General features: G+C 43.7%; 3 protein-coding genes across 4 annotated transcripts in view; 1 reads left to right on the forward strand and 2 right to left on the reverse strand.

The window, feature by feature from the left end:
• Nucleotides 1–701: 701 nt before the first annotated feature.
• On the reverse strand, nucleotides 702–7769 carry C2H6orf62 (chromosome 2 C6orf62 homolog). Its single transcript, XM_072329078.1, has 5 exons — nucleotides 5531–7769; nucleotides 3948–4124; nucleotides 3175–3297; nucleotides 2564–2698; nucleotides 702–2023 (listed from the first exon to the last, which is right to left on the reverse strand). Exons 1-5 carry the CDS (start codon nucleotides 5657–5659, stop codon nucleotides 1898–1900), a joined length of 690 nt encoding a protein of 229 aa, XP_072185179.1. The 5' UTR covers nucleotides 5660–7769; the 3' UTR covers nucleotides 702–1897.
• A 4813-nt stretch (nucleotides 7770–12582) lies between these two features.
• Nucleotides 12583–17764, forward strand: GMNN (geminin DNA replication inhibitor). The gene is made up of 7 exons (XM_072329371.1): nucleotides 12583–12677; nucleotides 13118–13181; nucleotides 14735–14833; nucleotides 15021–15156; nucleotides 15796–15878; nucleotides 15957–16067; nucleotides 17286–17764. The coding sequence occupies exons 2-7, from the start codon at nucleotides 13125–13127 to the stop codon at nucleotides 17475–17477; spliced, it is 678 nt and encodes a 225-aa protein (XP_072185472.1). The 5' UTR covers nucleotides 12583–12677; nucleotides 13118–13124; the 3' UTR covers nucleotides 17478–17764.
• A 7205-nt stretch (nucleotides 17765–24969) lies between these two features.
• RIPOR2 (RHO family interacting cell polarization regulator 2) overlaps nucleotides 24970–27863 on the reverse strand; it is a 42353-nt gene continuing 39459 nt past the window's right edge. For both annotated transcript variants that reach the window (XM_072328039.1, XM_072328038.1), the window contains exons 21-22: nucleotides 27197–27287; nucleotides 24970–26557 (exon numbers count right to left, since the gene is read on the reverse strand). In XM_072328039.1, the coding sequence (XP_072184140.1) occupies nucleotides 26457–26557; nucleotides 27197–27287 (192 nt within the window). In that variant the 3' untranslated portion in view covers nucleotides 24970–26456. The remainder of the gene's footprint in view (nucleotides 26558–27196; nucleotides 27288–27863) is intronic.

Below are 27863 nucleotides of genomic sequence, written 5' to 3' on the forward strand. Positions count from 1 at the left end.
TCACAAAGAGTAAACAAATAACCAGTGCATCTTCTGCAGCCCATACAAAACAATCAAAGCAACTACACTGATTTCTCTGTGTATTAAAGAAGACTATAAATTAAGGAGCACGTCAGTGCTGGCACAACAAGAACCATACGCGTCCACCTAGACCAACACTAAAGGCTTGGTGTGTTTGTTGTGTTTTTTCCCCCCCAAGTTGTTTTAGTGACTTATTGCATTAGGAACATTTAAGCTATTTGCTTCACTAACCAAGGTAACTACACTCTTACAAGCATTAAGATGGTCTAACTAGTTGGGAAGCTAAGCACTATCTGCGGATACGTTGGTTGGCATTTCATACAATAGGAATTTAAATATGAATTCTTCATAAGGTGTGAATTAATGAATTAATGCAGCTTCCAGGCTGTGTTTTTCTGCGCTGTTCTAGTTTAACCTGTCGAATATCATGACCAAAGAACTAAAAATATCCATGTAGCATACACTAGTATGCCAGTGATTCCATCATTTCCAACAGCTGCTTTTCCACAGTAAATGTTTTCCCTGCATAGAAAAGAACACCTTTACCACTACGTTATGTCAATCATAACATCATTTTTACAGTTGGTATTTGTTAGTGTTTGCAACAGGTGACACTGCCAAAAGGTAAAACTCAAACAGCCATAAAGCTCAATACGTAAGATTGCCATGAATAAACACAGTTGTCTTTCACCTAATTTATTTAAGTTCCAATTTGTTTTTTTTTCCCCGATTCCAAACGAAAGCTAAATACAAGTTTTAAACAGGTAAGCACTAGCTTTATCCAAATGGAGCAGGCTTATACAGTTTTACTCCAGTAAAGTACTCAACCCTTAAGCAAAACCTTCTTTGTCATCAAAACTATACAGTAGTCTTCCTTTTATCATTGCACAATCTTATAATGTTCTGTCAGAACCAACTTTTGACACTCCAAACACTATCTTACATTGTTTCATAACGTCTATTTCAAAAGAATAAAACCTCAACAGGTTTCCCGTAAGAAATGTTTTAGAAACCAGTATTTTCCTGCACAGTTCACCAGCAAAGTTCACAAGTCTCAACTCTCAAGAAAAAATAATCCTCTACCAACATTGTTTCTGCAGCTATTATTTTACTTTATTTTTAGCTGCTTTAGCGACTTCAGACTCCAGGTCTGCCTCATCTGTATAGATGCATCCAACTCAAGAGAATACTTTCATACAGTTATACAGCAACTTGGGGAAAGAGATCCAAAATGAAAGTGCCAGTAAACGAATACATGGCCCAGCAAAAGAAAAAAAAAGAAAGGCAAGAAATGCCTACACATTAAATGAGATGCTTTTCATTTTCGCTTTAAAAGAGAAAAATCTTTCCCACATTTACCTCCTATTGTAATAGCCACTTTTCTGTTCATTAACATGAATCTGATAGTGCTCTTTGATACAATCATTAACAGCTAAGCTGTAAGGCTTTTAAACCCTTTACATTCACTTCTCACCCTCCAAATACTGATGGTTAACACAGATGTTAGGGGACATGACCAGCACAAATGGGAACACCACCACAAATGATCACCTTGTGCCTTCAGATACATTTGTTTCAGTGTACAGTCCCTTCATTTCACATTTTAGTAAGATGCTGATGCAGTGCAGAAGTATGCAGAGCATCCTCTCTTTCACAAGGTCCATGCAGAAAACAACCAAAAACATTTTAAAGTTCTGAGATACAAATGACCAAACAACAACAACAAAAAAAAAAATCCAGGATGATCAAGTTTCACAATGTATAGTGTTCTGAACATGAGTCCGTTTTCTTCTAAATCCTGAAAGAATAAGGTGGTGAAGAAAGTGAAAATTCACTGCTGCATTCTGTGATCTTCCCCATTTTGCTGGCCAGTACCTTACTCTGGCATGTAAGGACGGAGGTGATCCTCTATGGTACCAACCGTCCAGTGAGTGAGCTGCTCCTGTGGCAGGTACAGGCAGATGCTGCATAACTTGAAGATCGTAGCTTTGTTTTTTGGAGTCTAGAGGCAAAGAAAACCCAAAGAAAAGTGGTTAAATGTGCAAGTCAACTCAAGACTAATAGGCAGACCTCCAGAAGACTCAATGCAATTAACAGCATGCTTGTGGCAGACGACAGGCATTTAAAAGCCACCGTCTTTCACACAATCTAAACAAGAACTTTGAATACCTAAAAATCTTCATTATTTTGTTCCTTTTTCCCCTCTATTTCTTAATATCACACAAACTCAGCCAATGCTTTCGTGTCTCCAAAACACTTTTAAGTCTATTACATCCTTCATGTTTTTGTATTAAGAATTACAGAATCATGCAGCCAAATCTCTGCCCTGTAAATAGCTCGTGCATGCGCAAGTACTATTTATAGCCTGTTTTCCTCTAAGTGCCGAAATGCAAGCACAAGTGCACAATCAGTTTTTCCAGATGGATATTTTGCAATAGCAGTCACTAAAATTCCTGAGAAGATAAAGCATTTTATGAGTAAGACGTTCCTAAAACGCTTACGCTGTGGGCAGCAAGGAAAAAAAGGGACAGAGTAAGTTCACCTGCAAGTGCTGTCTGTCAATGAAGAGAAACACTGACTGGGTAGGGTTGTTGACAACAATTCCAGTCTTGTCCTTTCGGCTCAGAACATGCAGAAACTGTTTTTCGTAGTCACCGTGATGAAACTCAAACTTGGCCTGCATTGTGTGAGGAAGGGGAATAAAATATTTACCCAGTTAAAAATCTCAAGTATAATCAATTAATTTCATTCAATCCGGGACTTCACAACCCACTGCCATTTCTTTTCTTATCTATGACCAAAAAATAAACCTACAATGAAATAATCCCATCTATTTCAGATCTGCTTCCATTTACAAAATACAGCAACTTGGGGACACTCACAAAACTTCAACGTCATACATAAATAAAGATTTGATTGTACTGAGAAGAACCACATTGAACTCGTTTGTAGAAAAACTAAGACTATATATCTGTCTTTATATGCCATTTGAAAAGGTTCTTCGGACAATTTTCTTCATGCTACGTCCCCAATCGATGAAGCAGAACTCCTTATTGTGGTTAAGCAAAGATAGTATTAAAGCCTTCCCATCTACCTCCTGCCTAGTCCCTTCTTCCCCATTCCCAGATACATTACTTAAATTAAAAGCAATACCTGAACAGGCCTAAAAGGTTCATCAGATCCCTTCCACCGAGAAAACAGGAGACAGACTATCTTCTCAATGTCATTACGAGGCCAAAGAATGAAGTCCATCTCCTGGGTACAGCCGATCACATCCTGCAAGTGGTAGAGTTCTGTACTTTAGAGTCTCTCCATTAGTAGAAGACACAGATAAGCTACTTACCTATAAAGGCATATAGTTAAAAGGTGATACTTATTATCATGTTCGTGGGTTTCCCCCCCACTTGTATTACTCAAAAGAACTATAATCTTCCTCACCCTCCACTGAGTTCTAAGCATCCAGTTAATATAAATTCCAGCTTCAGGAAAACTCATCATTCCTAGGAAAAATTGCTTTCCAATATTTACCTTACAAAAACATTTAGTTATACATATATAGTTGTTTCAATACATAGTTAAGCACTGGAATAGGCTCCTCATGGAGGTGGTTGAGTTACCATCCCTGGATGTGTTTAAAAACCATCTGGATGTGGTGCTCAGGGACATGATTTATAGGTGGGCTGTTAGAGTTAGGGTAGCATGGTTGGGATGCAGTTGGACTTGATGATCTTGAAGGTCTTTTCCAACCTGAGCAATTCTGTGATTCTAAGTTACCCTTCAAACAAGACCCTACAAAAGTGAGCCTTCAAAACTCTCAGGCAGCAGCAGATGAGAAAGCAGGGAAGCAGGATTAGCATCAAGACTCACAAGTAGTAATACGAGAAATCAAAACTCAAAGTGAAACTCAGCATAAAGAATAGCCCTACCCTGCGCATAGACTGGTAGCGGGGTGCATGAAGCTGTACTACATCCTTCTGCAGAAGCTCTAAGGAACTTTCCAAGGAATAGCTGGAATCCCGCACACCTCTCAGGATATTTTCTTCATAATTATTGGTCATGACTGGTATCACTTCAGACACTTCAAAAAGCGCTGACTTTTTCTTCTGCAAAAGAAAAAACACATTGCATTAAGGTTACAATCATTTCTAGGCACTTGTAGTTAATTTATTTCAGGCTCCATAATATTCCATTAGCATTCATGTATAAAGCATCACCCCAGATAGGACCTGGACACAAATCACAGCAGAATCAGAAAACGCAGACATCTTTTGGATCCAATATTAAGGATCTATCTAAACACTTAGAACTGAGCTTTCATCAGGCAGAACCCATGACTTCAGGCTGACCAAGAGTCCTCTGCAAGCTTTTACTTGCCAGTCAAGTAAACCTGGTGAAGTCCTTCACCTCAATGTTTGTTAACAGTGGGGAGATAGGCCTTTAAAATGCCATCAACTAAAAAGAAAAAAAAACCTAGCTGTCATTAAACTTACATTTCTTTAGAAATAGTGTTATCTCTTACTATTAGAACTGCCACAGAAGGAGAAAAGAATGAACTGTCCTTTAAATACAAGCAAGTTCACTCAGCAGTCTCACTGCAGTAGATACAATACCCAGAAACTATGTCACATTATATAAGGCAGGGTTTGAACAAGAATTGATGAACAACAATCTGGACACAATAATTTTATGGAATTTTTTAAATGCAGTCCAGAGAACAGAGTCCTCTTCATTAGAGAGGAGTAACTTCTACCAAACGTATAAAACTATACATTTAGTTAGAATAAACAGTTTTAGTGCTCATGTACATGCACTTCCTTCATCTATTTAGTTGCCATTTGTTTCCATATTCACTCAATTTGTTGAGCTTATTTGCTTACTCTAAGCATCTACTTTTCCTCTCCTTCCATGGATGGAAAAATCTTGCAATTCTGGCTGTAAGCTGACATTAGAAAGCCAATGGGTTTCCCATTTTGGCCCACATTTACAGCCTCCAATAGCCTTCCACAAGACAGCCGAGTGAACAGACTTCCTCTCTTCCCCCAACTTTCAAAAAGGGGGAGGCAGCTTCACATACACCAACATCCTCGTTGCAACACTGCCTTTAACAGCCACTCCCTTCAGCTGCCAAGTTCTCCCTTCTGCTTTAACCAGATAAGTGCAGTAGCTTCGTCAATTACACCAGCCAGATCTCATTTCTTAACAGAACCATTGCACAGCAAACAATTATATAACTCAGATCGTAATTAAACTGAACAGAGTACAACAGAACTTGTACTTCTGTGATACAGAAGCTGCCACCTTATTTAATAATGCATTAGCACCCCCTGCATTACAGAACTACAAGCACATGAAAACGAAAACCAAACTGACAATAAATAAGAACTGGGCAAATATCAATGAGCGATAAAAACTTAAAACACCCAAGGGAACAAACTACTGATAAAAGTCTTGGCCCAGCATAGTTATCTTGCACTGCAACACAGAAGCAGAGAAACAAGAACCAAGTTACCTTGTCCTTGAACACAAAGGCAATGTACATCTTGAAGTCAAACTGGTCAGCTAAAGATTCTTTTTTCTTTCTAAGCTGAGCACGAAGTCTGTTCAGAGCTTGTTTCTTCCGGGAGTTTGGGTCCCCCATTTTGTTATATAGGTGGTACTAAAGCCTTTGGAAACTGTCGCTAAACTATGGGCACTTTTTTCGTAAGACTCAAGTACAACAGAAACAAGTCATTTTATTCCTGCTAATACGACTGAATAGATAAAAAACACGAGTGCAACCCAAAACCGCACCTCAGGCAGTATTTTATGGGAATGTCGTATTGGAAGGGTCAAGAAACAAAATAAGCAGTAGCCCAGCCATGGCTGGACAAGAGGTTTGACCATAAACCAAGAAAAAAAAAAAAACAAAAAAAAAACCTAAAAATTTTTAACAACAACAACAAAAAAAAATTGAACAGTTTGGCTGCAGGAATAAGTGGGTGAGAATGAAAAAAAAAAAAAAACAAAAACAAATCTTATCACAATTTATGTGTACAATAAAAAGCAACTGGCACAAGCCCAATCCATGGGGGGGTTATTTTTGCTCTGCTTACAAAAAAAAAAAATGAAGCTGGTATTACAAACTGCATTTCACCCCAGCCAGATTCATGACTCTACTGATTATTATTCTCAGATTCCCACTATTGCTGTGTTGCTTTTTTACCCTTCACAACGATTACACTTGGTGGGTGGCAGAGGAAAGGGTGCAAAGGAGGAGTGCACATCCTGGGAAGTATGACATTTCTCTGCCAACAAGAACAAAATCAACTACGGACAACACAGTGCTGGTTTGCAGGGAAGCAAAGAGAAAAAACAGCAGAGTCATTTCTAACTTCATCCTGCTCATCATCGGGCACGTCACTGCCCTGAGGCTTCTGCTGCCAAAGGGAAGAGAGCACATGACAGCCACCGATGAGGAGCGGGCAGGGGTTAAGAGACAGTATTATCTCACCTAGAGACTAACACCCAAACAGACACCCCAAATCCTGACTCCTTCCCAGCAGGAGAGCCCTACATCCCCCAATGCCCCACAGGCTCCCTGGGCTGCTGACCCCTGGGGGATCCTACTCTCTCTGCTGCTGCTGTGCCCGCAGCGCACTCGGTTAGCCGAGGCTGTGCATGACCAATGCTCCCTGCTTTTCCTTGGGCCTCCCTATGCAAGGTGGCAGAGGCTGTAGTAGGCGGCCTGTGCCCGGGGCCTGGCACACCCAACTAGCGCGGCACTTCCCCCTCTCACTTCATGGTCACGACTTGGAAAACATGGAGAGTTTTGCTTCCGCTTTTCTTGCCAAGCAGATTTCGGTAGCAAATTTTTTGGCGAGGTTTTTTTTTTATTCTAATCACAAGCCAAGGTTGCGATTTTAAACCTCTCAAATCCCCACCCCCCACCCCCGAAAAACAAATCCCCAATTATCAGGTTATTTTCCTTCCCTCTCCAGACATTTTGCCCCCCGAAGGCGTTCGATTAGATCAGCAGGGATTTAAAGGTTGGAGGTTAGCAAATTTGTCGGACCAGCTTAAAGACAAGGGGAAAAAGAATCCCCTCTCCTCGCCTTACAAAGAAAAAAAAAAAGAAAAAAGAAAAAAAAAAAAAGGAACTTCTCCCCAAATTTCCCCCCGACTGAAGCAAGAGGCTGAGAGACTCGGACAAGAGACCAGGGCCGTGGCTCGCTCGCTACCCGCAGCCGGCGGGCGCAGGAGGGGCAGAGGAGGCGGCGCTGCTAGCAGCACGGAGAGGAGCCATGTCAAGATAAAGCCACCAAGCCGCCGAGCCCCCCCATCCCCGCCGCAGTGGACACGGTGACCGGGCCGCCCGCTCTGCCGCTGCTCAGCCCCAGCCTGGTCCCCATAGTCTAGCTCAGCGCCCCGGTGCCGGGGAGTGGGGAAATGGTGGCGGAGAGAGGAAGAGGAGAAGGAGGAAGAGACGACGGCGGCGGCAACGGAAGGAGGAAGAGACGGCGGCGGGTCGACGCGCTAGTGGCTCCCAAGGAGGGCGGCGGGCATAGAGGCGCCGGAACGGCGGTGAAGGACGGGGACAGCCCGAAGGAAGACGAGGGCTCTCTTCGCCCAGGCGGCCCTGGGACGTCCTTGGAGGCGACGGCAGGAGCGAGCGGAAGCGCCGCGGTGCGCGCCTGGCTGTCGGCACGGGAGAGAAGGGCGAAAGCAGCCGCTCGGCAGCAGCGAACGCTCAAAATGGCAGCGCCTGAGTCACACAGGTGCCGCCCTACCCGCACCGCGCAGGCGCGCTCGGCCAGCGCGTACCAAGCGCTCGGAGCCGCGGGGGAGACGGATCTGGAGCGTGGGTTGGAAGGCTTCGCGGCGACCTCGTTAGTCGGAGGCACTCGCTTCTGGGAGATATAAAGAGCAGACAACAAATGCGGCAGGGCTCCTCCGAGCCATCAGCGTGCTGAGAAGCAGGGCGGCTCTTGCCTGCTCTTTCGTCCCCCCGGAGCCACACGTGCCTCTGAGGGACGAGGACCCGGATGCTCAACGCTACGCTTGGGATGGGGAGGGGGGCGAGGGGGAGAACCGACCCCCTCACATCGTTTCCACATGGTGGGAGCTGCTGGAGGGAGCCGGTCTGTGTGAGGCGTGTGGTGGTCCGCATATCGGGGTGGCCGCTTTTGTTTCGTCTCACTCATCGAGTTTTGGGTTCAGTTCAGAATGTGCGTGCAAAGGAAACTGCCCGTGTAAGAAGAAGTTGTCCGTGAGGTGCCAGAAGTAGAGTGCTTGTGACAGGCCTCAGGCTTGCCTTGTGCTGAACCAGGGCTAGCTGTGACCCACTGTTTCACAACTGCACCACCACTGCAGCAAGAAAACTAGGTCGTTGGGGTGACCCTCCCACCCTTTCCACATTCCCTCTGGTGGTGTCCGTGACTCATGAAAACAGAAAAGGTGTTAGGAAAGATTACATGCAGAAGGCGAGTGTGAGCACTGCCTGTCTGTGCTGATTGTATTTCAGAGGTCAGTGAGCACGCTGATGGGCCCTCTCTGATAAACTCCAATAAATGTCAGGCTTTTATTTTCCCTGCTCTGACTTGGCTGTGCCGGTCTCTTTTGTTCTCTGTTTCCTGCTGGCTGTTTCCCTTAGGCTCTGCTCTCCTAAGCACGCTTTCCCTCCTCTCTGCCTCTGGCTGGGAGCTGTCATGCCTCAGCCCTTAGCTCTCGTCCTCACCCATCACAAGCCAAGCCCTCTGAGTCAGACCTCCATCTTGCCTTCCCTGTTGCAGGCGTGACCCAGAACACTCCCCTGTTGTTCCGAACAGAGCAGAAGCAGGCCTTTTTTTACCCACTTGCAGCCTGCTGTTCACTCCTCATGGCAATGCTTGTTGAAAGTAACCCTATGAGTGGAAGTGGAAGCATGGTCTCTAACCAGCAGCAGCACATGAGCTTTAGATTGCTGGGACTATTTCAAAATGCCCACCTTTTTTCAGCTACAGCATCAGCCCAGCCTTAGTGAGAGCTGCGTTTAGTTTCCCCCTTTGCTCAACTGAAGCACTTTGCTTTGCTGTGCCACCCCATGATGTGTTTCGCCCTGTGCTGCATCCACTGCTATTCTGAGCTCTGAGTCACGTTTGGCCTGCAACCCTCATTCCGACACACAACAGGCCTGGTGCAGCAGCACGGCTCTGAGAGGGATTGCTCTCTGAGGAACTGGCACCTTGCCTACCTGCAGAGGAGAAAGCAAGGAGCTTTCTTCCAGCCCAGCGATTCCAGCTGCCCTCTGCGTTGCTATGCTTAGCGAAGGGTATTTTTCTCCTTAATCACAGCATAGACAGTCTTTACACAAACTAGTAGACCAGCCAGCTCAAGTATGTTTATTATATGTATGAATATAGGCAAAGAAATATCTGCCCTAATAAAGCCATGAATAATAGCTGTCTTGTCCTACTTTTATATCACTGTGCTTCTTTTTCTCCATCACATGCGCAACGGTGAAGCTCATTGTACTGGCTGCATGTGTTAGAAGTAGTATCAGCCCCGAGGCTACTTGCTTCAAAAACAGAACGATGATTAATTCAGTGCCAAATGTTTATGCATCAGACAAAAATTAGTATTCCTTTATAATTCAAACAAGACAAATTAGCGGCAATTAGAACTCTTTCATATACTTCAGAGTGCAATGTAACTCTCTCTTTTCTGCCTTTATAGCAAACATTAGTTTCTAAGACATAACAGGAATGCTTTAGCATAAAGAAATGGCAACGTTTCATGTGGAAAACGTTCCCCACAGCATGCTGTGGATAACTGTATATCCACCTCACAGTTAATTGCTACAGCATTGAGGCTTCATTCATCTCTTCCCTGTGTCCTATCTCTGGTCATAAAATGGGCCATACATCCTTGGGCAAGGGAGATAATGATCCTTAACTTTGGCTGAAACATTAAAAGAAAGAGTCCCTGTGAATCAAATTCCACTGGGCAAAATGCTTTGATGTTGAAAGTCAGTTGACTCCTTGTTGCTTTGCTGTGTCACCTTTAACTTATGTTCTCAGTGCTGTGCAAATGCATTTGTCTGTATCAGACTGGTACAGTAGGCTGGCAAATGTAGTCCTGTTCCAAATGAGTCTTTGCGTTTGCTCAGCAGATGCTTGCAAGAATAAGAGCAATATTTGGAATATGTCTTAATTATTGAGTCTATAAACAGTATTATAAATACTGGCAATCAACAGAATTGCAATCAGCTGTAGATGAATCAATTCCAGCCTTTATAAAAGATGATTCATTTTTAAATCCTAAAGCATTAGACAAATGATGTATCTATATTTTAAGGTAAATATACCACTGAGGTTAGGACTTAACCATCCTTTAAGGGATGTCTAAGTAACTCATACAGTAGTTAACTAAGGAAAAATTCATTGAAGCACTATTAATCACTATTTGCAGGTCAGTCTTCTCTTTTACTAGACATAAAGAAATTACAGATTCTCTGGGTTATTTAATTTAGAGCAGCGGCCACCATAGAAAACCTGCTTGGATCATGCCGTGTGCATAACCCTTTTTTTTGGACAGAGTTTTATTAGAATACAGCCTTCCACGACGATCAACCAAGAAAAAGAAGATAGATCTCGAACTACACGTGTATGTACAAGGCAATGCCACAGGAACAGTGCGGTGATGGAGGGTCAGCGCTAGGCAAAGCAAGGCCACGCTGCCACCTGGTGTCGCACAGGGCATGGTAGCGGGTTGATTTCCATGGGCACATCGAGCACTCGGCAAGCAGGAGCTGTGTGGAAACAGGGCGGTAGGCACTCAGCACATGCAGGATGCCCACGGTGTTCTGAGCCTCGTATGGACTTCTGAGGAATCCCCAGAAGCTGCCACAAGGCCGAGTCTCTCAGAAGATGGCAACTGAGCAAGACGTTGACTAAGAGCGGAGATTAATTTGCTGCAGCCCAGGCTCTCCCTGTATTCTTTTCCCAGCTTTTTCCTTCTATCCCTTCAGTTGAAATGCAGCGTGTTTCCCCCCAATCTGAAGAAGTGTAGATTCTGCTGCTATTGGCTATGACAGGTTTTCACATAAAAACCCCTCTTATTAAATGTAACCTTCAGTCGTAGAAATGAGAATGACTACCAAAAAAAGTAAACTGATACCTTTTTGTCTTTTTTTCCCCCCTCTTTTCGTTAATGTTTAATATAATTACAGTGGTTCCCACAGTTAATCAATGAGTGCGTTAATAACAAGCTCCCACTGTTTCTGATACGGTGAAGGGATACTTTAGAAACTTTTCAAAGCGAAGGAAGGAAAACTCTTCAAACACAATGGTTTATTATGGGACGTGTTCTTCAGCCGGATAAATTGAAGGAGTGGCACCTTTGTAATAAAACTCCAGATCATGTGCCTCCAGCAAGGAGCGGATTAAAAGGAAAACAAACACAACTGTCACATCCGAGCCATCACCCATTGCCTTGGCCCTTTCCAATTACCAGCATTTCCAAAAGCAGTTATTCCACTTCTGAACTGCTTTTCTGGAAAGGTTTTAGAAACTAAAACTATCTATCTGTATGTATACTTTACCCTTATCCAATCTTTCTGAAACAAAATGCTGGCAAGACTTCTTAATCAGAGCTTATTATATTATATATTGCACCATTATCATAGAAGACGAAGCTTGCTGAGGTGACAGTCTGTAGATGACACCACCTTATTCATATAACAAGAAGAAGGCTGACCAAAACAAAAACTGCATAAGGGCATTATGGAACTGAGTAACAGTGGAATATGGCAGTCAGTGAAGTCCAGTGTGAATGAATGTCAATGAATATGCACAGGGGAAAAAAACAAATGTCTCAATTGTACACAGTGAAAAAGATCTGAATGACAACAGGCATTTCCACACAGAACAGCTCACTTATTGAGTAGAGCTGGAAGGGATGGACGGACAAAAGCAGCCTAGAGAAGGTTGGAAAGGACTAGCTGTTATCTTTTCCAGTTCAAGGGCTGCGGCCATCAAGCGAAGCAATGGGAATCAGGTTCCAAGTGGAAGGTGAGGGTTCTTCAGACAACGGTTATTTGAGCTCTGGAACTACTTGCCAAAGGATGTGGTGAACAAGGAAACTTTAAATGGGTCAATGGGAGACTGAGCAAGTTTATGCAAGAAAGATCAGCTTTATTTCCTTATGCTTGTTTAAATACTTCTTCATTCATCGTTGTCTGTATTCCGTCTTCATTTTGCCAGACTATATCTTCCCTTGAGACGTTTTCATAAGCGGCACACAGTTTATTTCCAAGCAGACGACGTGCTGCATTACCATCTCTCTGTAATTGCGCTTCACAATACTGCCTAGAAAAGACACTGAAAGCCGTTCAGGGCTAGCTATGAAATAGCCCGGAGAGCACGCATTGCCCCGCACGGTGTAGAACTGCTGTGGTAAAGTGCGTACGCCCCCCCCTCACCCCCCACCTTCCCGACGCAGACCCTTCCCGCCTATCCCCTCACACCGACTCCCATCGGCGGGTTGCGGCCGGCGTGGCTTGCGATTGGCTCGGAGCGCGGAGAGCAGGTCACGTGGACGGGGGAGGGGCGGCATAGCCTGAGCTTGCTTATAGGCACGGGTCGGGCAGGAAAGGGGCAGCTCGTTGTGCGCTCCGCGTGTGCTGCTGTTGTGTCCTACGGGTGAGTGGGGGCGCCGCGCTGCTGCAGAAGAGTGGGGCTGCAGGGCTCCACGCTCCGCGTTTGGAGCTTGGCGGGCTCCGACCGCGCCTCCCCATTGGCTGCGCGGAGCAGGGGGCGGGGTTCCATCTCCCGCCATTTTGGGGGTGCGTTCCTTCAGGTAGGGTCCGTCTCGGGGGGTGTCTCGGCTGCTGCTGGCCTGGCTGCTACGGGAGGGCTGTGGGAAGGCTCCGCTGCTGCCGAGTTCGTGGTGGCCTCTGGCATCTTGCTGGTGTAGGGCTAAAACGCGTGTGGAGCCCTCAGCTGAAGGAGCTTCCGAACCGCGTGACTGTGGCCGAGTTCTTGGTGCCGCTGTAAGAGCTTGCGAAGTGGGATTAGAATACTTCGGCCTTAGCTGTAGCCACGTATTCTCATTTTGTTTATCCTTTTTTTTAATCCTGCAGTGGTTTGATGAATTCTAAAATGAAACAAAGCCTGAATGTGGAAAACCCGTCTGGATCTCTGCAGGTATGAACTCTGAGGTGTTGCTGCTAGCAGGCAGGAGCAGGTAACGAGCAGAAAATGCAAGGTGCAGCTTGGCAAGTCCTGCGTTATGAATAACCTTAGTGTGTTTGAAGGTGTGCACAGCTGGGCAGTTAAGAGACACAGCCATATATCTATTGGAGAAATGCAGTGTGCTCCCACCTGACTTAATTCTCTTGTCTTGGGAGGGATTTGTTCTGTTGGGGCAGATGTGCTTATGAGTGCTCTTCAGTGCACAACAAGGATTTATTAGCTGAAGACTGAGGTAGCTGGCTGTCTTAAAGCTTCTAGATGCTGCTGGCCTGCTGCAGTTTGGTTACTGGATCGGTCTGGCTGGTAGGGCTCTGCAGAGTGGGTTCTGTCATGGGGGTGAGCCTACAGGTGAAGCCATCCTGGTTTGATTATACTGTAATTGTAGTGTGTTTATCTGCAGTTTTTTTCCAAAGCCACCTTAATAAGCCTTAGTTGCCTTGAGGTTGATAGAAAAGCTTAAAAGGTGGGTTTTTGTTCAGCATAACATCAGATAACTTCTAAACAGAGGCAACTGTTTAGAAGTTATCTGATGTTATGCTGAACTTTTTTTTTTTAGTTGGTCTTTGGTAAGTCTGCCTTTTTTTGCACTTTCAACTACTTAATTGTGGTGTGTGAAGTCAAGTATTAGTCAATAGCTTCTTGGCAAAGCATACTGAATGCTGGTCCTCAATAGCAGCAAGCAGTGTCTGACAGTGTGATTCCTGTTCCCACATTGGTTAGTGTTTGCCCTGCAGTTCAGCAGCAGGGTAATCGGTGGCAGAAACTACCGTGGGAAAGGTGAGCTCCTGTCATACGGAGCACGGTGTGGATCGGTGACTTTCTCACGCTGGCATAGCATTGTATTCTGGCTATTTTTGCTTGGTTTTCTGCCATTGTTTGCTGTCCCATGGTGGCCATGTAACCAAACCCAATCAGAGAGCATTAGTGTAGGAAATAAGTATTTATGCATGAGAAAAGTGATAAATATATTGTTTATACAAAACAATAGCCTGTCTGGATCCAAGCAAAGAAGCTGTGGCTTCACTCTGGATAACTGAAGTAACAAATGTGTGTAAATGAATACCATTTATGTGTTCATGGACAGTAAAACCACCAATAAAACAATGTGGCTATGCTAAATAAACTTGTTATTGCAGCCTTTTTTTTCTGTTCCCTTCAGATTGTAATACTGCTGTTGTCAAATGTGGCTTTGGGAGCTTTAATTGTAGCATGTGTGCCACTGCATGTCAGCTGGCCTTGAAACTTAGTTGTGTTATTTCTGCCCGGTGGCCTCTTCAAGCTCTGTTAGAAAGACTGAGGGTAGAGGTTGAGCTTGACTTGATAAGACCACCTCTGCTGTGAATGACTATATTCCCTTCTTTGCAAATACTTGGAAGTAGGCTAAAATATCAGCTCTTCTTGAGGATGCAAGCTGTCCATTATGTTAATGGCAGCATGGCCAACTTGAGTTTCAGTTTATGTAGGTAAGTGTGACAACGCTCTGAAGCAATGTTTCCTTTCTTTAGAAGTACCTCACAGACCCTGCATGCAGTGCTGCCCCAAGACGGACTCTTAAGATGATTCAGCCTTCTGCAAAAGGTTGCCTGGTTGGAAGGTATAATGAGGTATGAGAATCACCTGTAGATGTGTAATTGTTTCTATTTGTACTGCAGTGCTTTTAAGCTTCAAATGAAAAAGCATGTCATCCACTTGCAGTCCTGGACAAGCTTGGACTTGTAAACTTGTATATTATTGTTTTCTTAACTTCAGAGCAACATTTAAACGTATTAAACCTGCTTGTACTTCATGCAGAAGAAATCTTCAGTCAAGAGGAAACTGTGGAATAACAAGCTTACCTCTTCAGCATGTAAAGCTGAACCATCTGTGGACAAAGAGCAAGAAAATGAGAACGCGGATGATGTCATTCAAGCTGTAGATCTCATAAAAAGTATGTGGCAATTCTGGAACTATTTTCTTACTCTTAAAATGCAGTCCTTCTATTGGGATATAACTTGAAGCGTGGTTGTCAGATGAGTGTTTTTTATAGCATTTAGCAGGAGCTTATGGTACTTTCTCTCTGTAGTATGCTAAATACAGTATAGTTATCTGCTGTTAAGAGTGGCTCCCAGTACTGGTTACCATGAACTCACTGTGCAGTGTTAAGACTGTTAGTTTGCTTCAGCTTATCTATGGGCTTTCAAGTGACTAAGCTGAAAGAGGAAGGTCTGTTTTGGTGTAGAATGCTGATGGGTTTCTCAGGACTAAATATAAATATAGATATACTATGGGTTTAGTGGAAGTCTGTTAATGTTTAGCGTGGACAGTGACTTAGGAGTAAGACTCATGTCTTCCACATGCTGTAATATCTGGGGCAGCTTCTGGAAGACTCAGCCTGTATAGCCACTGGTAGAAAGTGGGATCTTTTTCAGTGAACTTGTTTCTCACTGTAAACTTGCTACTAATGTGTGGGGAAGACACTACACAGTTTCTATTCTTGCAGTATATGGAATGTTTATGTGTGAGTTAGATACCTTAAGGTGATCTGAGTTCAGTCCTAGCTTGGACTTACTGTAGCTTCTTACTTTAGAAAGTCCTTCATCTCAATATTGGAAAGAAGTGGCTGAAGAAAGGAGGAAGGCGCTGTATGAAGTGCTTCAAGAAAATGAAAAGGTAGCTAGTGAAAGCAACTAACTTTTGTACCGCTGGCTATTGTTCCTCTGTTTTAACACTTTGTTTCGTTGAATCCAGTTGCACAAAGAGATTGAACAGAAAGATGGTGAAATTGCCCGCCTGAAGGAGGAAAATGAGGAGCTCATGTCACTGGCTGAACATGTGCATTATTTGACCAGCATGATAGAGGTAATTAAAAGTAGCATTGTAGGATGAAATACAAGACATCTGCAAGGCTGCTTTTTAGCAAAGCATGACTTCATTTATGTGCTCATACAAATGTAGATTACTGTCTGAGCTGCTTTCCATGGGCTGGCTCTGATGAGAGGCATAAAAGGCCTTTCTGGGGAGTGAGTTTTATCCCTGCTTACCTTCCACTTAGGTAAGAACCTGTGGCAGTGCTGGAAGTATCTGGGAGATATGTTCTCCAAAAGGAAGATTCAACCTGTTGTCTGTTAGGAACAGGCTGTACATGTTAGAGATAGTGACGTGCAAAGGAAGAGTTCATTTGCACTTCACTGGGATGACTTAATTTTGCTACTTTGTGGCCTAAGAAAAGCCTGATGTACAAAGCCTGTTTGTAAGGCTTATAGACTTGTAAAGTGTAAAATGGCTTGTTTAAATGAAACTGGTAGTGCAGATGCTGATGTTGTCAAACTAAATAAAAATTGGGAAATATGCTGGATCAGCAGAAGGTCTCAACAAAGAACTGGGAACCAGAGCTTAGTTACAACCTTGCTATATTTCAAGGGAGAGTGTGTCCGTTCATCAGGCAAGATAACTGTCACCTGCATGAGCTAAGGTGATTCCATTAGCTGCTGAATAGTTTTTGGAAACCATGTTTTGTGCTTTACAGACCTACAGCAGATTAACTTTTGGAAGTAGCTGCTGTACTTTGAGAGAGTTCCTTGGGCACTGGTAGCCTTGCTGCTGAGTCTGGAAGCAGGAATAGCTTGCTTGTAGCAGCCCTGGAACTATAACAAATAAGCAGCCATGAAACCCGGACATACAAATGATCATCTAGTTGGTTAGTGTCTGGAGTGAGCTCTCTTGTGAGATAGAAGCTGGATGCCTGGCAGGCTACTTCAGTTATCTGATTGGACTGGAGGAGTTGATCAAGGTGACTTCATGAATGTCACAGTAATCTTCAAGTTGGTTAGCGTGATTATTTAGATCTGTCTTAAGACTGACTTGCTCCACCTGATATTTTTGTTATGCAGGGAGTGCTGCTTGTAGAATTAATAGGCTTGAAATAATGCCGAAGCATTAATTCTATTTGAAAATGCTTTGCATACTCTTATGAGGGATTATTTATCTTCAAGCAGATATGCTTCATATATATAACTTGTTTAATCTAATATGCAGTATTTTTCTGGTTATTCATACTGTCTCCTGTGGTTTTTCTAGAGGCTAACAGGGCAAGAATCTGATAATCTTGAGACGCTGGGGAGTCTGGCTTTAGATGAATCCAATCAGGAAAATGAAGACCTTAACCTTGAAGGTGATGCAGACAGCACTTCTTCAGAAGGGCCATCACAAGTATCCTGTGGCTTAAGGAAGAGTGTATCAGAACTTGCTTCAAGTGAAGGAAATTACTGACAAGTGTGATCTTAAGTAGGCTTATGTATGTGGATTCTAATTGCAGACTTCCCCTTGAAAGGATATACTGAATCTTCTCAGGTATAGAAACTCTTGTGGGAGTGTGACAGTGGCTTTTAACTGAAATGATGTAGCAGGGAGTACCTCTATACTGCTTGTAAAACTTATTACAGGCTGCAGTTAGTTGCTTGTTTAAAATGCAAATACTGTGTATTTCAAACTGTGTAAATATCAAATGGTTTGACATGATGCATGAGAACTGAAATAAATTTTTGCCTTACCAAAGCAGTGTCTGGTCTGAGTTGTGGAATGGCCACTTCTAAGCTCCACAAGTCAGTTGTGGCTACTGTAGGTGGAAGTTGCCAGTGTTTTTAGGAGGACTGCCTGGGCACGTCTGAACTCCCTTGATTTATTCTCTTTCCAGAATTCTAGAGAGCAGAATGGTTTGAGGAGACAGGGGAAAGGAAAAGTTTGGGGGGGGGAGGTTAAAAAACCTCAAGTGCTGTTGGTGAGATGTAAGATTTACTGAATGGATAATAAGACTTGAGATTGATCCTAGGGTTTAGTGAAACTTATGCTTCATAACTTATGCCTCAACAGGGCCAAGTGTCGGGTCCTGCATTTTGGTCATAACAACCCCAGGCAACCCTACAGGCTTGGGGAGGTGTAGCTAGAAAGCTCCCAGATGGAAAGGGACCTTGGTGTGCTGATGGACAGTCGGCTGAATATGAGCCAGCAGTGTGCCCAGGTGGCCAAGAGGGCCAATGGCATCCTGGCTTGTATCAGGAATGGTGTGGTGAGCAGGACTAAGGAAGTCATCCTGCCCCTGTACTCAGCATTGGTGAGGCCTCACCTTGAGTACTGTGTCCAGTTTTGGGCACCTCAGCACAAGAAAGATATGGAGGTACTGGAGCAGGTCCAGAGAAGGGCAACGAGGCTTGTTAAGGGCTTGGAGAATCAGCCCTATGAGGAGAGACTAAGGAAGCTGGGGCTGTTTAGTCTGAGGAAGAGGAGGCTGAGGGGAGACCTTATTGCTGTCTTCCAGTACCTGAAAGGTTCTTACAGTGAGAGTGGGGCAGGTCTATTCTCACTAGTGACACGTGACAGGACGAGGGGAAATGGCCTCAAGTTGCACCAGGGCAAGTTTAGGTTGGATATTAGAAAGAACTTCTTTACAGAAAGGGTGGTTAGGTACTGGAATGGGCTCCCCAAGGAGGTGGTTGAATCGCCATCCCTGGATGTGTTTAAGAGCCGTTTGGATGTGGTACTCAGGGATATGATTTAGCAGAGGTTTGTTGTTGTGGTATTGTTTTGTGGTTGTTTTTTTAAGAGAGAGGCTGCGGTTGGACTTGATGATCTTCAAGGTCTTTTCCAACGTGAGTAATTCTATGATTCTTTGGCAGTCTTCTTACATTGTTGCCTTTGTCTTTTAAAGGAGCCTTTTCTAGGATGCATGGGTGAAAAGTTAAGCTTTAAAAAACAACTGTTGGCTTATAAAGTAGCTCAGGTGGAAGGGACCTATGGAAATCAAGTCCAGCTGCCTGAGAGCTGTAGTGGCTAACCTAAAGTTAAAGCACATTGCTGAGGGCATTGTCAAAATGCATCTTGAGCCACTGACAGCCATGGTGTTTACCACCTTGGTAGGAAGCTTTGTTCCAGTGTTCTACCAACCCTCACAGTAAAGAATGCTTTATTCATGCCCAGTCTGAACTTCCCCATCTGTTTTGTTCTGTTATTGTTGATCAGGGAGCAGAGCTTGTTGAGTCATGAGGAGAGGAAACAGAAGGATGCCACTCAGGCTTGTGTACTCAGCCTCTCCTAACCAGATATAGCTTTCAGCCCTGTTACAAGCTTTGCCTACCTTTGGATGCTTTCAAAGGTTTCAGTATCTTTTCTTTTTACATGGTGGGGCCCAGAACTGTAGCAATACTATGTATAGCAGGAGAATTGCTTCTGTTAACTGTTGGGCTAAGCTTTGTTTAATGCCCCCTAAAATGTGGTTTGCCCTTGGCTGCCAGGACATGCTGCTGGCTCATGCTGAGCCTGCTGTCACCATCTCCAGTCATTTTCTGCTAAGCTGCTCGTCTCCTAGTCTGTACCTGTGCCTGGCATTACCCTGTTCCAAGCACAGAACCCAGCAATTACCTTTAAACTTCATGCTGTTATTACCCACTTCCCTATGGTAATTAGATCCTTCTAAAGCCTCCTGTGGATAGTCTTGCTCAAGCTTCAGCAGCTGTGCTGAGAATTTAATGGAGATGAAGTAGCCACACTTCAGAGCTGTTCTAAAAGGAAACTTGCTGTCTGCTTTCAAAGTACGGTTCACGGTATTTACCAAGGGATGAGGCAGGATGTTTGCCAATACGGTGTTTACAAATGTCTCTCTTGTAAACACTTCAGAACTTGAAACGTTTACATGAGCAAAAGGTACATTTTAAAAACCTTGGAGGACCTTGTCTATACAGGAAATAAGTATTTCCAGCTCCAAGTGCTGAGGTACGAGGGAGGGCAGTGCAAGCTTCCTAGTCCTGGGTGGGATGTTATCAGTTGTTTGGTACCCTTCCCTGGACAGACTCTAAATGTAGGTGGTGGCAATTGCGATACCTTGTGAAGAGCTTAATGCAGAATGAAATGCTGCATGATTTTCAGCAGGCTGAAATCATCAGGGATGCTAGTTAATGGGTTTCTATCAGGCCTTGCCAAAACAGGTGCTTCGGGGCATGCATAAACACCTGCAGAGCTATGAGATTGATATCTTTAGGTTTCTTCTGTATCTTATTGTTTCCAAGTAGATGTCTGTTAGCACCTGTCTCACAGCAGATTTAAATGGGAATGTTGGAATCATTACAGGAGTCTGGCTTCCATTTAGTCCTGAACCTGGTAAGCAAAGTAAGGCATTGCGTTTTCCTGGGAACATAGTAAACAAAAGGTCACACCTTGCAGTTGTGCTCAGGGAACCAAGCATAATCCTTTCCATAGCAGATGTTTCCTTTAGCTTGCAGTAGTGCTCTACTTAACGAAACAACAACAAAACAACCCTAACAGGTTGGATACTGGATAACTGTTTTGTAGAATAATGCTAGTTTTCCTTTCAAGGGAGATGGGCGATGAGTTCAAGTGACCTTGTTGCCTGGATTCTAAGACAGTGAAGGTTTTTCATGCCAAGACAGTTAAGCAGTAGTATCTGAGGAGACAGTTTTAGCTTTTCATAGCAGACCTTTTATGCAGCGGAACTGAATGTATTTGTAGTTTATAACTGTTCATAGGTGGTGTTATTTTCAACATCTGGAGTAGTTTACATTTTCTCAGTGCCATAGAAAGGCCATAAAGCTCTCTTGCACAATTCCTTGGCCAATTAGATCAATTCAGTAGAGGCAGCCCTTGGAACTTCTTTTTCATGTTTTAGTGTTTTCTAATTGCTACAGCATGAGCTGTAATGCTCGATATAACGATTGTCGGAATGCTCTAAGCCCAGGGCTCGCGTGCATCATCTTCATCTTGCGTTTGTGTCTCATTTGCCTTGAAACAGCCAAGAAGGATGTTTATTAGATCTAAATCGTGTGCTGTTTTCTGACCGTAAGTAACAAAGGAAAGGCAGTTCTTTGAGTGCTTGGATCCTTCCTCGTGTTGATAAGGACTTTGTGCTAAGTAAATCTTTCATGCCATTCATGTATTCTGCACACTGTGCAGCATCAGGCCGGCCTGTGATAGAACACCTCTTAGCTTCAAAACTACACAGATCAGTTAGTAAATACAGCACACTTGCACTGGAGGTCTCCAATGCCTACTGTGGTAATTATCAGAGAGACTAGTTTTGTGACTGGAAAAAAAACCAGACTGTGTGAGAAGACCAGCTGCGAGACATGAACTGTGGTTTGGAAGCTGAATCTGTATGTGTTCTTTGTTGCAGATGTATTGGATCTTGGTCAAGTAATATCTCCCTGTTATATCAGATACACTAATCTATAGAAGCGCTGTTAGGAGCTTTGTGCTGCTGCATTCATCGCTGTTGAAAAATGGCCTAAAATGCTTGTTTCATATTTTTTTTTGTCCTTAACTCATTACTTTTAAACATAGGTGTGTTAAAGTTGTCTTATCGGAGTTCGAGAACTTTCTATGTGTGTGGAAAAACTCGCCAAGCGTGTAGAAGTTACGTGCGGGTTTATAATGAAATCTGTCACAGACATCTGACCCTTTATTTCTGTTCAGATGTGTAAGGAAACTCGTTTGCTACTGAAACGCAGCTCTCTAACAGCTGAAAAACATCACTAAAGACAAAGGCGTTTCATATCCAGCTAAATTACAGAGAACGTTGTCATGCAAAGCAAAATTATCAGCTCTGGGACCTAACTAGAGAAGGTGGAATAGAATACCTTTGTGCAGCAACATGACCAGCACGCTGACTCTTTCTCATTGTACAGCCTGTGGCCACGGTTTTATCTTTCGCTGATGGATCTTAAAAGTTTCCCAGATGTGGGATGCGTCTACTGAGTCCTGGCGCTTTTCCACAGAGAAATGTGCGTGCCTTGAGGTCAGAATGTCAGGTATGTAAGACTGAAGTGTTGTGAATCTGGACGTGTTTCAGGAAGGAACCGCTGTGCCTGGACGAGCAGAGGCAAGCAATCGTGGGGTGGAGGGGGCTCATGTGAGGAGAAACGTCTTAACTGGAAAACAAGCTCAGCAAAAATAACCATTTCAGCGTAAAAGTCCGCTGTATTTAAGACAATGCACAGAGAAGTGAATTAGAAGTGAATTAGGGCCATCTGAGGTTGTTTTCAGAACTGGAGATTTTGAGTAGGTTTGAAAACCTACTAAGCCTTCATGTTATCAGTGCTCTGTTCCTCCCAATGCTGAATTGTGTTCTTACCAGCTCTGTTATTCTGTCAGAAACTGTTATTGTTGTATTGTCAACTTATGTTTCCATTCATGTAATCACAGGATAGTTGAGCAAATGATAAGGGTGAGGAAATGACTATAGAACTCTATTTTCTGCTGCTCTGTAGATCTGCCAACTGCTTGTGATGAAACGTGACTGGTTGTGTTCAAGGCCAACCCCCAGTGACAGCAATACCTCTGGGGCACCTAAGCCAGCTGAAGAGGAGCACTGTGGATCTTATCATCAGGTAGGATTGCAAATCGGGGTCCATATATAGGATATACAGTCCAGCAATCCTATAGACTTCTAGCTTTGAATGTTTCAAGTAATAATCAGTATATGACAGCAAAGCTACATTAGATGGCTTTTTGGAGGCATGCTAGTTCCAGGAGTTGTATTATGGATGGCAGTGTGAAGCTCTGGGCAGGTAGATTGAGCAGAAACTTCTCAGGTTCCTGCTTGACTGAAGTTCTTAAACTCAGTGTGACTTTATTTTTTCTTCTCTACATGTTGTCACGAATCATGTTAGGACAAGACTTTTTGTTTCAGAAAAAGAGTAAATAAAGCAACACTAATGCTTAAAGTTACCTCAAGCCTTTATACATCTATATGCCAGGTTCAAGCTTGTCAGTGTCAGGTACCACAATGGGAACTGAACTCTGAGTCTCAATGTTTGCACTCTGATTTCTATGGATTTCCTCATTGACTCTGAGGGCACAATTTTCTCATACCTGTTCGGTGTGAGCTGTATATGTGGGGCTTTTAATGATCAGAATAGTGTAGCTGATGAGCTTTACATTAACAAAGTCATTTAAACTACAGTGAGACGGAAGCAGGTGTGCACCATCAACTCCATTTAATACAATACCTGTACAGTGAGTGACCCAATGCTCTCTGCAGTTTTGGCTCTTCGATCTTCAGGCACTTCCATGTCCCTTAGTGCTGTAAGAAGAATAGGTTTCTTTTTCAACAGTGTGTGCTCCTTGCTGATGCTCTGGGACAGGAAGGAAGGGTGCCCACACACAGACACTTGAAGCAAACAGAGAATACAGTCTTCACCTTGCTTCAAAAACACCATTTCAGTTTACTTCTTTTTTTAACGTGCTTTTGTTCGCCTTACAGAGATACAACTAAGAGCAGTCACTTTCAGTGTTGTTTCATCCCTCTGTTTTTCCTCCCTTTCTGATTTGCGTGTCTGTTTCTGTTACTAAAGCAGCTTGCTACTTGCCTTCCCTTGGCCAACAGTAAAAATGAACTTGTAGCAGTTGTGCATACTAAAACACAAGCTAGTGTTGTACCATTTCTATGCTCCTCAAGATGTTGCAGTTCTCCTTGCCCTCATGCAATACTCGTTGCTTTGTGTATTACTTGCTTGCTCAAATGTTAGATCATAGAATCACAGAATGACCCAGGTTGGAAGGGACCTCAAGGATCATGTAGTTCCAATCCCCCTGCCTAGCAGGGCCACCAAACATACACATTTACTAGATCAGGTTGCCCAGAGCCCCATCCAACCTGGTCTTGAACACCTCCAAGGACGGGGCATCCACAACCTCCCTGGGCAGCCTGTTCCAGGGCCTAACCATAGTAAAGAACTTTCACCTAACATCCAACCTAAATCTTCCCTCCTTCATCTTGGATCCATTTCCCCTAGTCCTGCTATTGTCAGCCCTTTCAAAGAGTTTACTCCCCTCCTGGGTGTAGGTTCCCTTCAGGTACTGAAAGGCTGCAATGAGGTCACCCCGCAGCCTTCTCTTCTCCAGGCTGAACAAGCCTAACTCCTTCAGCCTGTCCTCGTAGGGGAGGTGCTCCAGGCCCCTGATCATCTTTGTGGCCCTCCTCTGGACCCTTTCCAAAATCTCTATGTCCTTCTTGTACTGAGGGCTCCACACCTGGACACAGTACTCCAGATGGGTCCTCACAAGAGCAGAGTAGAGAGGGACAATCACCTCCCTATCCCTGCTGACCACCCCTCTCCTGATGGAGCCCAGGATCCCATTTGCTTTCCGAGCTGCCAGAGCGCACTGCTGGCTCATGTTGAGTCTCTCGTCCATCAGGACCCCCAGGTCCTTCTCTGCTGAACTGCTCTCAAGGACAACTCCTCCCAGCCTGTACAGGTGCCTGGGGTTCTTCCGGCCCAAAACCTTGCACTTTGCCTTGTTGAACCTCATTAGGTTCACCTGAGCCCAGCTTTCCAGTCTGTCGAGGTCCCTCTGGATGGCATCCCTTCCTTCCACTGTATCAACTGCACCACTCAGCTTGGTGTCATCAGCAAACTTGCTGAGGGTGCACTCCATTCCCTCATAGATCTTAATGTTCATCCAAGTCTTCATATGGTATGAAACAAAAAGTATTTCTTCAGCGCAGGAAATCTAGCAGGTAATTTTGCACAATTTAGCTGAACTTTTTAATATCATAAAATCATGTGATGATCAGGATTGAAGAGACTAATATTCCTCATGAGCTTATACATAAGCTACCAGCTACCTTTCCAAGTAGGCAGTTTGTGCTGAGCTACCTACGGTAGAGGGGGTGATTTCCATGGTAGTTTGAAGGTGATGTGAGCCTTACTATGGACAGGATATCAGTAGAAAGAAAGACTTATACATATGGACTGATGTGCTCAGTACTTAAAAAATAATCTTTATTATAACTTAAATGTGATAGGAAATAAATGCCACAAAACTAAAGGGGGGAGGAAAAAAAGCAAGGTCAGTACAAAAGAACACCTTGAAAGAACTCAGCTGATGGGACAGGTGTGGTACAAAAACCAGAACGTGGTTATTTCACCTCCTGTATAAAGAGTCTACGTCCCTCAGTAAACAAGCATTTTGAACTGTACAAAATGTACCTTTTTAATTAAAGGAAGAATATATATATTTATAAATATACAGATATGTACATCATTGTAACATTCACAATAAAAAAAAACAAACAACAAAAACCAGAACAACTTCTGCCTGCCAATGTGTTTGGCGCTCAAGGCTTCCTTTTGATGTGAATTGTTTGCAATCTTTTCTATGTAGTCTATGCAAATTTGGATACTATTAACTGACACCTAAATATCATTTCATGCATAATGAACACAGTACAGGAACACTCTTCTGTTAAATTCTGTTCACCTCCTCTCTTATCTTCAGGCTCATAATCAACAGCTTGAAGCACTGTCTTTCATTCTTGCAGTGGGGGAGCAAACGCATTCACTTCGCACTGTTTATTACTGCCTCTGAGGTTTGCTTTAGTTTGTTTCAGTTCTGTATTGAAGTCATTCTATAGGAGCTATCCTCCGCTAATTAGAGTGTGTGAAATCTAATCCTGCTTGCAGCTTGCAGGACAGAATGGCTTTGGGGACTCGTGCAATTAGCTGTATTCATCGCTACTCCTTGGAATAAATAAATGCACTTTACCTTCTCATTTAGTTTTTCAAAACCTACGTGGTTATTTGATTCCCCCTCATGAATCTCTGGATTAATGATGGTTCATTGCTGGAGGGTGAGAGAAAGGAAATAAAAGACCAGCAGAGGCATTCAGAATGAGTCACTGAAGTGACACCTCCCGGGGCTTGCATCGTGCTGCTTCTGGAGGCAAAACTTGAAGAAACTCGCTCTGTATTTCATTACTGAGACAGCACGGTGGTGTTCTGGGAACACTGCGAGGCAGCAGGCGCTTGGGTCGGCGTTGGAGAGAAAGCTGCTTTGTGGTTCTGCTCAAGTGGCCTCCTACTCATCCATTTCAGATACGCATCACGTGTGTGAAGTTTTCATGACCACTTCAAGGAAGTAAACGTAATTAATGCTCAGCAAAATATACGAAGATGCCAGATTCTAAAAACTCACAGAAGTTTGCCGACACTGAGTAACTCCAATTGCGTTATTTCAAATCAATCAAGAAAGCACTGTTCCTCAGCATCCTCCTGTTCCATCATGTGCTGCAGAGAGGAGCCAACAGCAACAATTTAGTTGTGTTTAGATTTTGCTTTTCCTTAAAACATTGGTGAATTGCTACATTTTGGGACACTCCTTCCAAGTCTTCCATTCTACTTCCCATGCTTAATGGCAGCTCCAACCTCTTCCATGGCTGTTACGCTTAGGCAGGTTCTTCTCCTAGAAAGCTGTGGCAGATTCAGTTCCCCGGCGACTTCCAACTCTGACAAATTCCCGAGGGAATTTGTCCAGCTGTTCATAGGCCAGTCTCCCATCTTCACCTGAAAGCAACATGTTAAAGCATCATAGCAACCCGTATCATTACCGTACAACATTTAAACTATTGGATTCTCTGCTATTAGAAGGTTACCTGTAACTTCTTTCCATCTTAACGTTTCTTACGTTGTTGGAGGCAACTTCAGCAATTACTTGGAACATTAAGCGTGATTGCCCAACTAACTTAAGGATTACTTGGGGAAAAAAAAATGTTCAAACTATTTCTTAATTTGCCCTTTCGGGTTGCTGGTTTTACTTAGAGCAGAACAGAAGCAGCTATGGCTTGTATGGCTACATGACAATATCTGTACAACTGTCCTACTTAAATGACCTGTTCAAATAAGCATATGGAGATCATTCAGCTCAAGTGAAGGCTTGGTGGTGGCTAATGGCAACTTATAAGCGTGATTTGTTTCAGTGAGCTGTTAAGTCAGCTAGGAAGTAACAGCAGAGGATGCCCAGGAGGACAGGGTGTGAGGTGTTGCAGAAGGGGAGCTGGTCTTACATCTTCAAGGAGGAGAGGTTACACTCCTGTACACTTCTAAGTACATATACTTTTAAACTGTTTTTGTGTTATTCAGGTGCTTTACATGTATTTCTGCTCAAAAAGAAAACAAAACGCTGCGGTAAAGCAGGCAACTCACCAAGTGAGAGTAGGGTTTCAGAGGCTACTTTTCTAATCTCTTCATTGTCAGACTGGCAGAGCATGACCAGCATTTTAATACTCTCAGTAGCCTGGAAAATAGAAAAAAGAATCATATTAACACTGCCTATTATGCTTTAATTTCAGAAGATCATATAGGAGTATTTACCACCCTCTGTGATTCCTTTCCCATTCACTATGCACATGGAAATACCATCTTGTGTCCTTGGCCTTATCTTAAAAAGGCTCACAAATCAAACTGCGTGACAACATGCACATCCCTCTGCCCTGTCTCTCCTCATGCAGGATGAGAAGGGCTCCTGCTCCACTAGCTTTGGCTAGGAGATTGTGCAGGGGAAGCTGCTGGAGCACCCAGCTCACCTTTCTGCAGCACTAACACGAGAAACCCCATGTCTCAAGCTTCATGCAGGAGAAACTATCACTCTGCTCTACATCTATTGGATGGAATGCATTTATTTACTTATTTATTTTGCTGTATCCAGTACCAGTTGAGCTTGCAAGCAACTGTTTTTCCTTTCTTTTATGGGAAGCAGTGCAGAAGTGGTACCAGAGGTGAGCTCATAACACAGCATGGCCTAAACTTCCTCTTACAGTTTCTCTGTGCAGCATCACAACTGAGCTATCTATCTCTTCTACTGCTACAATCT

This window comes from Excalfactoria chinensis, chromosome 2 (genome assembly GCF_039878825.1).
Source record: "Excalfactoria chinensis isolate bCotChi1 chromosome 2, bCotChi1.hap2, whole genome shotgun sequence".
NCBI lineage: Eukaryota > Metazoa > Chordata > Aves > Galliformes > Phasianidae > Excalfactoria > Excalfactoria chinensis.